We start from the raw sequence: 11176 nt of genomic DNA on the forward strand, positions 1-11176 counted from the left end.
GAACCAAACAGTCTGCTATCTGCAATATTAGTCTCTTTTCAGAAAAGAACACCAGTATAGCTCTGCTAGTCCACATGCGTAGCAAACCCCTAATCAATTCTCAATCCATGTTTTCCACAGGTATTCATGACTCTCTAAACATGACCAGGCACAGCTTCATAAAGAGTGTGGAATGACACAGTAATTGTGATTCAATTGCAGGCGGTAAGTGGAGTGCTGTGTGTTTAACTGTGTAGCACACAGTGGCAGATGCTGTTTTTTGCCAGAGTAATGGCTCTCTTTTGCTACCCTCCCTTCCCCTCTGATACAGACAGGCAGTGAAGTTTCATGTAGCATTAGTCATGAACAGATAACAGCATAAGCACTGATTATATTGTCATTATAAACTAGTCTATAGACCTTGAAACAACAGGATTCGCTTTTTAATAAGGTCAGAGCCAATGAATGACGGGCGTATCTGTAAACTGCACGCAGGCTGCTGTTTCATTTCCAAAGCCTTGTGCAGTGCTGAATCCAGCTATGGCATGTCCTACTGTATGTATTGTGCATTTTGTTTAATTGCTCATCATTGTTTAAACAAGCTTTATTTTTTGTATTGAGGAGTCAACCATATTGATCATAGACCAAGAAGCTTTGACTCCTGTTGGGATGTACTGACAGTAATGGGATGTATTATATCGAAAGGCACTGACGGATACAGCAGTAATCTAGTAAGCCCATTACAGTGTATATGTAAACCAAGGGTGTGATAGATCTAACAGCTTATGAGTTTAGATCACAGATCTCTCTTCACATAGGAATTTGAATGGACTGTAAACCAAGATCCATTGCAAAATGCAATCTCAATATTAAGGGGAGCTGAAAGAGCACCACACTGTAATAATCAACCACATGGGTTGAGAATGGGATGGGGTCCTTCTTTAGCGTCTTGATTGAGAGGAGGATAAACAGAAACTATATCCAAAGCTACAAAGGCCTGTCCTTCGAGTGCTCCTATTCCCCATTTCTAAAAGCCTTGATCAATATGGAAACAAGAACTGCAGATGACACGTGCATCCAAGGCATTCCATTCCTCTGGATCTTCTTAACAATATATTTAGCTTAGGATACTGCATATCGGAATCCAAGACGGAGGCCAAGTAAAAACCCTACGAAACCCTAATGGGGAAATAGACCTCAGTTCACTTGCACTTCTGACTGTTACCCAAGGCTGTTGGTATAATTGTACTTTTTGTGCTTTTTATTTATTTTTTGCTCATCAGCACCCCCTTGGGAAACCATCTGGTTTCATCGCAAGGAAATATCGTGGTAAGAGTACCCGAGAGATTAGCAGTAGCAGCGTGGTCTGGTATTCAAAAAAGTCCCCTTCCTTTCATTTTGTGTTCCCCATCCAAACCCTTTTAGACCGATAGATGCTGGTTAGGCAATATGTAGATAACAATGAATGTTAAAAATCAAACATCGTAATTACCGGTAGAACAGTATGCGCAAATCCTTCAAACAATTTCAATACATACAACACCACATTACACTTCGTATACAGAAGTACGGACTATGCATTATGCCAAAACTGCTCCTGATGTTTGCTTAAATATGTATATGTACAAAATTATATTCATATGCTCAATATTGCACACACATTTTCAAGGCACAGGTCACAGCACAAAGTAATCTGATTGGAACTGGAATGTTTAAGAAGGCTTCTTAAAATTAGTTCTTGTGGCTTTTGGAATGAAACCGTGTAAATGTGGGGGGGGGGGGGGGGGGGGGGGGGGGATACATGTCTATATAGTATTTTCATATGATTTCACAATGTTATTGCTATGTTTAGGTTTTGTTATGACAGGTATGAGCAGCAAGGGCTCCTGTTTCCTGAGTGCTCTGGGGGTACTGGTTCGAGGAAGGGTATGGGTGGCTCAGCTCCTCACCAGCAAGAGGAACTCCTCCCGAGTCTTGGGGTCCCCTCTGAACACCCCCAGCATGGTGCTGGTGATGGTCTGGCTGTTGATCTTCTGCACACCTCTCAGCACCATGCACATGTGACTGAGGCAAAGGGATAGAAACGAGAGTGTGAGTCACCCTTCTTACAGCATGGGACGCTTCCCCTACCAACTCCTTCAGGAACCCTTCCTGCTGTTATAGAATTACACTGACTACACTAAATCACGGACATTTAGATATGTATTCTAAACTCTGGAGCCGCAAAAGCAGCTATAAGTGTGTTTCTACAGCTATGACCAAAAGATTTACATCACCTAGAATCTAGGACATAACTAAGATGTAAACTATATGAACATAATTTAGATCTTTTTTTTTATGTAATCAAAGAAACTACAAAATGATAAAAAGAAATAAAAGAAAGTCTACTGGAGCCATAACAGTAGTACAGTACTTCATGGTAGATGTAATTCAATATGTTAACTTAATGGATTCAGCAGGTTGCATTCGACTTGATGAAGTAAAACTTTTGGCCATAGCCGAAATGCAGTTCTAGAATGTATTTGTTTCACTGGTAAAATATTTAAAAACTAATAGTAATAGTTTAAGAATATACAGTCCATCTTTTTTTATTGGTCATTTTTTTTATTATTAACAGTCAACAACTAAAATGTTAAATTATGAAGTGTTTCTAAATGATCGGTCAACACAGTTATACAATTTTAAAAAGCACTATTCTCTTTCAAATGGCTTGAAAGAGACTGAAAACCTTTTTTACTGATCAACTCAGAACTGACTAACTTTAATCGAAGTGGGGATGCACTCAACTAGAAAATAATTTACAGGTGAACCGTAAAACAAATGTGTTAGCATGTTATTGAACTAGTTAATTACCTAGAAAAAGAGTTCGCAAAAATACTTACGCAGCCTCAATAACTACCGCTACTCCTGCTGGGTTCAGAGCCTCTGTGATCGCTAATGCTATCTGCTTCGTTAGTCGTTCTTGAACTGCAACAGACACAAGACAGAGTTTTATTGATCTTGGGTCTGACAGCCCGGTTAACGTCGATATTACACACTGCTAATGCAGGGGTGGAAAGAAGATCCCCGCTGCATAGCAATTTGATCCATTCCTGGTTTTACTGAGTTTAGTCAGACATACCTGAGCCTATTACTTACACAATGGGGCTCATCAAGCTCATCTGCAAACCTGGGATGGGTGAGACTACTCTGGAACAGGAGTCTTATTTCTATTCTACTCCAGTATATGTATATGTCTTATTTAGCTTCTATTCACAACCAGTATCACTATCAATATTTTAACATCTCTACCTTGAAGTCTGTGGCTGAAGATTTCAACAATCCTATAAAAGATAAAAGAAAGGGAAGAGAAGACACTTAATAAACAGCGTTGGGGTTAATATTGGCGAGAACAACTCTATATCCTTGCAAACTGAGGTCCCTAAGTGTACGGTGTCTTAGTAAACTTTAAAAAGCACTGTCCATGTAAATGATTTATTCCTTTAGAGAATCTACAGAGCAAGAATAATGTTCTTTGCCCTGTTCTATATCTGTCTCAGTGCTGCTACATCGTACTGGGCCTGCATTGGTAGCATTCTTTCAGCTAAGCAGAACATTACAGCACACCTGAGACTCTGATTTCAAAGAATCCTCCTTTTAAGGTGGGTAAGAGAGGCTTCAAGCGGGACATTACATTTTGAGCACACAATAAGGTAATAAGTTTCAACACTGTGTGTCAGCTGTCTCATTGTTGTAAGTTACCTTGTGCAGTTTGGGCAACTTCGGTGTGCTCAAACTGCAAAATGATTTATGTTATAAGAGCCATCGTACATGCTATGCATTAGCTTATTATACATGACAAATGAAGACTGTACTCATAAAATACAATAAACAAACAAACAAAAAAAACGATTTCCTTAATTTCAGAATTGTTGTTTACAGGATGACCGCTATCCATAAGTTGTAGTGGAAGTTTGACAGTGATGGGTCGAGTATGTGATTATTACTGTTTAAATGTTACAGCTCATGATTTAGTGCACGCTACAATCACAGTATTAAAAGGAATTCATTTTTTCTATAATATATAACCGACAAATGAAGCAGCATGCACAATAATAGTTACAGGAACCTGGACGCAGGGATCAGCTCAAGTGATTCAGTTGCAGTGGTACTAAATGCAAAAGGTTATCATGGCAACGGAACTTTGGGAATTAAAATGCCACTTTCATCCTTATGGAGTCGAGGAGAAGCTAAATGCACGCCTGTATTCACATGGCTGTCACGCGTTATTTTAAACGATGTCTACAGCTGCACTGTCAGCAACATTCTAGGCACCGTTCCAGGGGGCGACGCAACTAAGTTCAGTTATCATAAACGCTGTTTACTCTCATTTTTATGACACACACTCAGGGCTGAAGAGAACGCCGTTGCTGCTATCTAAACCAGTTGAAAGGGCTGACCAGGGAGTTTATGTTACTGTGAACTGGAAGTGACCATTCTTATTGTCCCGGGCTGTGTCTTTTGTGCATCAGTAAAGAAACAAGCGGTTACCCGATTGCTCACCTGCTAAACTCAGTCTATGATAAAAGGAGAACGCAGCCACTCACACATAACAATAACTGCAGTCTTCAATTCTCATGAATCAAATCAACTGTTCAAGCCCCAGCTATGCCATTTATTTGAGGAGATCAAAGTTTAAATAGCAGCCCAGTCTAGTTTACCACAGAAAGAACATCTGCTGTTTCTGCTCCAAATTTAACATGATACAGGAAAACAAATGAATCCCCTGAAAGGCATTGTTATGAATTAAATCTTCTCAAATTCTTGTGAAATCAACTAAATGTATTCTCTCCTCAGTCACCTCTTGTATGTGTGTGTGTGTGTGTGTGTGTGTGTGTGTATATATATATATATATATATATATATATATATATATATATATATATATATATATACACACACACACACACAAAGTTTTTTTTTTTTTTTTTTTTTATTTGTGTGCAGCGCTTGTAAGTTGCCCTTTGTCTGCACAAATGCAATTATGAATTGCCTCAGTCACCTATTAGTATTAGCTAATATTATATATCATGTACAGGAAATCATGTATCTTTACAACAAAATTCCACAGTTAAAAGACAATGACATGTTTAATAGTAGTTCCTGGGTACTTTTTTTTTTTTTTTTTTTTTTTTTTTTTCAGATGTTCATGCATTGTGTGTCTTATCATAAGAGACCTCATTTCACACAGTGAGCTGCCAGAACTGTGTAATCCTCTGGCCTACAGCTTGACATAACATCTATTACAAGAGACACTACACAACGTTAATGAAGAATGGCTCTGCATTGCACCTGAATAGATTGCACACTGTACACCGTACCTTGCCAGCTTGCTCAGTCCAACAATCCTTTTGTTTGGGAGATATCCTATGTGAACCTGCAGATTTAACAGGCAGACAGCTTTCATTGGTCTGTAATGTTAATATAATATTGTATGATGGGGTAAAAAAACATTTGCTTTGTTCCGATTAGTGTGTGTTTGTGTGTGTATATATATTATATACACACACACATACACACACAGTGCCTTGCAAAAGTATTCAGACCCCTGACCAATTCTCTCATATTACTGAATTACAAATGGTACATTGAAATTTCATTCTGTTTGATATTTTATTTTTAAACACTGAAACTCAAAATCAATTATTGTAAGGCGACATTGGTTTTATGTTGGGAAATATTTTTAAGAAATAAAAAAAACTGAAATCTTGCTTGTATAAGTATTCAACCCCTGTGCTGTAGAAGCTCCCAGTTTGTACTGACGAAAGAAATGGCCCTAACGAGGACACAATTACCTTACCGTTGGCCTCCACCTGTGAACCATTAAAGTTGCTGTCACATTTTCTGGATAAAAACCCCCCACTGTTGAAGGATCATTGGTAAGGCTGTGAATCTGAAGGAAAATGAAAACCAAAACCAAAGAGCATTCTACAGAAGTTAGAAATAAAAGTAATACAAATGCATAGATTAGGGAAAGGTTACAAAATAATATCAAAGTGTTTGGATATCCCAGTGAGCACAGTTGGATCAATAATCAGGAAGTGGAAGCTGCATCACACCACCCAGGCACTGACAAGAAAAGGCTGTCCCTCAAAACTCAGTGCTCAAACAAGGAGACTTGAGAGAAGCCACAGAGAGGCTGACAATCACTTTGAAGGAGCTACAGAGTTCAGTGGCTAGGAGTGGAGTAATGGTGCACCAGTCAACCATATCAAGAGCTCTACATAACACTGGCCTGTACGGGAGGGTGGCAAGAAAGAAGCCGTTACTCAAAAAGTAGCATCTGAAAGCATGTCTGGAGTTTGCCAGAAAGCATGAGAGTGACCAAGCTGCGATGTGGGAAAAGGTTTTGTGGTCAGATGAGACCAAGAGAGAGCTTTTTGGCCAACATTCAAAGCTCTATGTGTGGCGCAAACTTAACACTGCCCATGCCTCAAGACACACCATCCATACAGTGAAGTATGGTGGTGGCAGCATCATGCTGTCGGGATGCTTCTCATCAGCAGGGACTAGGCATCTTGTTACAATTGAAGGAAGAATGGATGGAGCAAAATACAGGAAAATACTGCAAGAAAATCTGCTTCAGTCCGCTAAAAAACTGAAGCTTGGGAGGAAATTCACCTTTCAGAAGGACAATGATCCGAAGCACAAGGCCAAAGCAACATTGGAGTGGCTCAAGAACAAAAGGTGAATGTCCTACAGTGGCCCAGTCAAAGTCCTGATCTCAATCCCATTGAGAATCTGGAGCAAATCTGCCAAGAAGAATGGGCCAAAATCACTCCGACACTGTGTGCAAAGCTGGTACATACTTAAAAGACTTAAAGCTGTTATTGCAGCGAAAGGTGGCTCTACCAAATATAAATGTGTGGGGGTTGAATACTTATGCAAGCAAGATATTTCAGTTTTTTATTTTTCTTAAATATTTCCCAACATAAAACCAATGTCACCTTTCAATAATTGATTTTGAGTTTAAGTGTTTTAAAATAAAATATCAAACAGAACGAAATTTCAATGTACCATTTGTAATTCAGTAATATGAGAGAATTGGTCAGGGGTCTGAATACTTTTGCAAGGCACTAATTTATATATATATATATATATATATATATATATATATATATATATATATATATATATATATATATATATATATATATATAAATCTCTTTATAACGTTCTGGTGTTCTCTTTATTGCAAGACCACACAATAGGTTGCAAACCACTCAGACCTGCAGAGATGGCAGCTCTGGAGCTCAAGGCAGGATGCAAAGGAAACTTACGCAGTACCTTGCCAAAGAACGGCACCAGGTGATGCTCGCACATTGAGAACATATCAATGTCCTTCACAATCACCATTTCATCATGGTCTTCATCGAAAATGGCACCATTAAGGATATCTGTAGCAAAAAACAACCCAAACACCAGTTCCCAATTATTAACTAATGCAAAACTTCTTGCCCCCCCCCCCCCCCCCCCCCCAATTTTGTTTAGGTTTGTGGTCAAACGGTTTTATAATTGATTAACGTAATAAACGCGGGGGCGCCCCCCCCCCCCCCCAAAAAAAAAAAAAAAAAAAGAAAGAAAAGGCCGAACTAGGATTTGAACACCGATTTCCTTTTCCCCGGTCCTAGCGACAGCATTTGGGCTAAACAACCTCTCATTTTCCAGTTAAGCAAAACAAATGTAAAAGGCATTACAACATGCAATTAAATGGCAGCTCTGAAACAGGGAGCCTGCTGTTGTCATGATCTTGTATTCAGCATGGCAACTACATCAGGCCTGGAAGCCAACTATATCCTTTTCAAATCAGCACTCCTTCATACTTATGACAGACTTGGAGCTAGGCTTCTTAACCCAGATAAGCAAAGAGACTTGTGATTCATACAGGCTTACGGGCTTTTGTTTAATTTTTGTACAGTATGGCTACCAGTGTGAACAGTAACATTTTGAAGTGGTTAAGAAATTCTGGGCCGAAAGTATACTATTTTACTTTAGGAGCGATTCCTAATAACGACTACACCCCAGCTTGAACCCGTCTCCTGTAACCAGGGGTTCTATACCTTGAATGGGCAGCGCAGTTGTTTGGAGATACGTTATTTCAGTTTATTAGAAAGCCGACTTTGTTGCTGTACCATTTTGTACATTCACTAAAGGTTGAGCTGGATGTTTAAAACCATAAGATATAGTGGGGTATGTGGAAAAGGGTTAAGCTGGCAAATAGTTACCGATTTATTTAACTAGAAAACATACTCGTCAGCTCTTAATTTAATATTCATGGTTTGGGAATTCAATATTATTATGTAGGCTACACACGTTTGATATATACATTTTTATCAGTATTTAAAACAAGCAGCGTGTGAAAAAAAAGTTTTTGCTTAGTTTGAATGACTAAAAAGACGTTTTTCTACCTGCACCGCAGCTTTATTTATTGGAAATGTACCGAGACTGGAACGGCAGCATTGTTTCTGTATGCAATTGAGCGTTTCTCTGCTTTAATTCAAAGTGATTAGCCTTCGTATCCAACATGTTGTATCGCTTTACCGCACTCTTCTTAGGGTGCAAGGCATTTCGGTTTATTAATGCAAACAAATAAGCAATATTGATATCACTAAGGAGTATAGTATGTGCAAGCCTAGATCGACAAGGTATGGGGCAACTCCACACAGGTTACTGTAATATACTGTAACCTATGGCAGGGTTTTATAGGGACCGGTCTTGAGCTGCAACCAACTCCGTGCCATGTTTCCAGTATAACAAGCCATTTTAAATTGCATTTTACTAATAGCGCGTGTAGCAGCAATACGATGCACTGTCTTCGCTGTTGGTTTATCTATTATAATCCTACCCTCATGACCAGCACTCTAGAACGCGAAGTTTAGCGAAAGATAAAGCTGTGCCCCCAGCTCATGCCAAAAACAGGTTCGTGTTTTAATAAATACCGGCACGGTTTAACAGTGTCTACTAACTTACCGTAGATGGTTTCGTGGTAGCCTTTGATTAGAAACTGCATGGCTTTGGCCGCTCTCCGGGGTGTCAGGAGCAGCCCCTGCCGGTCTGTGTTCTCCCCGAGCCCCTTCAGAATGGTGTTGTACGCCGCTTCCAGGGCTGGTAGTTTGAACTCGTCTTCACTCTCCTTACGGGACGTCCCGTGACAGTTGTACACTGCCGCTTTCTCCGACTGTGTCATGGCTTCTTCACTTAGCACTTTGTGGCAGTTGTATTCTGCTACAGTGTTCCCATTGCAAACTCCGTTCATTTCTGCAGCTGCCTTCTGGTGTTCCATTGTTTAATTATCTTTTTTTAATTTATTATATGTATCAATGATATAGCTGGAGTAGCTAGCTACAACAGCTGCCGGTATGCCTGCAGGTAGTTCTGTCTCCATCCAGCTAGCTCTATTTATACAGCAGAGAATCTCCTTTCATAGATCACGCTACCGATGACGTCAGAGGTGTGTCTCATTGGAGTTCCACGCTGACGATCCTTTGAAATTACCACCTTCGTTCTACAAACACATTCCCCACACGGAGAAGCGGTCCTCGTTTCAGCCGACAGATTGATTTAAAAACAATCATTTCTTACCTCTGTGTTAAGGAATGCCAACAGAAGTACACGTCTGTAATACTATCTTCAACTTTTCCTTGATGATCGCTAGCTGCAAGGTGCACACGTCGCACCCCAGGGAATAAATAGCCTGACTACGCCACATTATGTTTAATGAAAATAAGGAATTCTGTTCTATTATAATTACCTTCTACTTTCATTGACAGGTTCGAATCATCAACAAAGGGGGGCAGCAACTAGCCCATATCAAGGAGCACAGACGAGAAGTAATATGCAATTCTTTATTAAAAACAGGTTATATTCTAAACTTGGCATTAGTATAGCACATCTCATTACTAACAAGAAAAATCAACGTAGCACAGTAAAATAATGTGCATGACCAGTCCTTATTCAATACTGCACTTGCCCTGGCTGGATTGTCGGTAGGGGATGTGGTTCCAATCTCCTGCCACCCCAAATTTCAAAACTGCTCAATTAAATTTCAAAAATTTCCCAAACAGGCGCGCCACTCCACCACTGAGTCCAAGCCAACAGGCTAATAACACTAAACCTTCCCCAGAGTCAATTAGGTGGAGAAAGAAACGTTTTAATCTGCAACAGAGCAGGGCCTCCACTCTCGATCTAAAATTGGATATTGCACATGACACAGGTGTCCTGATAAAAATAAAGCAAAAGATCAGTGCACTTCAAGACATTTCAATTCATCTGCTAATTTATGCAACACATTAAAATAGTATAGTAAAACCAGAGAGCTCCCTATTAATAGAATACACACTGAAGATGCAGGACAGCAAAGCAGATTTGGAATTACTGCACATTCTACCGAACAAATGTTTATTTATTCATGTCATTTTTATTATAGTATATCTGCGTGTACACGCAATACTGTTCCTGGCCTTCTTATTGTGAAGGCGCAGTTTCCCACTTCGGAACACCATATATGGGAAGATGGCTTGCGAGCGACATCAGACCAGGATCTGCAGACAACAATACTGGGGTATCACCGATAGATGGGTTTCATTGTACCAGTAAATCTCATCTTTTCAACTGAGACATCACTGATATTTGTAGTTGTAACAGGGGGACGGGTACACATTTAATAGTCTGACCACGCCAGCTCAAAGAAGAGAACTAAAAGTTAAAGTGTTAAATTTTTTTCTAAAGATCACCAACGCAGATTATTTTATTTTGTACGCTAGAACCAAGAACAATGCAAACCATCAATAATAGACATGGTAACAATGTATTAGCAATCAGAATATTATTTTTTTTACACAAGGGAACAACCAATTCACAACACTGTTTACACTCTTCAGTGTGTGGTTTCAGGTATCGGAAGGGGTCCACAGAGCCCCTGGTTGAACGCAGTACTAGTTGCCTACGTGAGCACCACCTATCTCCCCAAGCTAAAACAAACAGGTGCGCACTCCTCTATGCTGTTAGTCTGAAAATATTCTTCCAAGGTGGGGTTGATCTACCGTTTACAGGAGGCCAGATATTGTCCACCTCTACAGGCTACTGGCGCAGCACTGGCTGAAGGTTGAGGGGCATTTGCAAGCCAAATTGTGCTTCTCTGATCAAATTGTTTCTGCCT

The 11176-nt window shown here is 39.8% G+C and overlaps 1 protein-coding gene across 1 annotated transcript; it reads right to left on the bottom strand.

Annotated features, from left to right (window-relative positions):
- Positions 1 to 1773: 1773 nt before the first annotated feature.
- LOC121316688 (GTP cyclohydrolase 1-like) lies at positions 1774 to 9390 on the bottom strand. Its single transcript, XM_041251751.1, has 6 exons — positions 8989 to 9390; positions 7306 to 7415; positions 5340 to 5395; positions 3271 to 3302; positions 2862 to 2946; positions 1774 to 2043 (listed from the first exon to the last, which is right to left on the bottom strand). Exons 1-6 carry the CDS (start codon positions 9299 to 9301, stop codon positions 1917 to 1919), a joined length of 723 nt encoding a protein of 240 aa, XP_041107685.1. The 5' UTR covers positions 9302 to 9390; the 3' UTR covers positions 1774 to 1916.
- Between the last annotated feature and the right edge of the window lie 1786 nt (positions 9391 to 11176).

This window comes from Polyodon spathula, chromosome 6, assembly GCF_017654505.1.
Source record: "Polyodon spathula isolate WHYD16114869_AA chromosome 6, ASM1765450v1, whole genome shotgun sequence".
NCBI lineage: Eukaryota > Metazoa > Chordata > Actinopteri > Acipenseriformes > Polyodontidae > Polyodon > Polyodon spathula.

Excerpts from the sequence above, each read along its gene's own strand:
- LOC121316688 (XM_041251751.1), bottom strand. The coding sequence starts at position 9,301 with ATGGAACACCAGAAGGCAGCTGCAGAAATGAACGGAGTTTGCAATGGG. Across the intron at positions 7,416-8,988 it reads CTACCACGAAACCATCTACG|ATATCCTTAATGGTGCCATT; the intron begins GTAAGTTAGTAG and ends TTTTTGCTACAG. Across the intron at positions 2,947-3,270 it reads CTTCAGCCACAGACTTCAAG|TTCAAGAACGACTAACGAAG; the intron begins GTAGAGATGTTA and ends TGTCTGTTGCAG.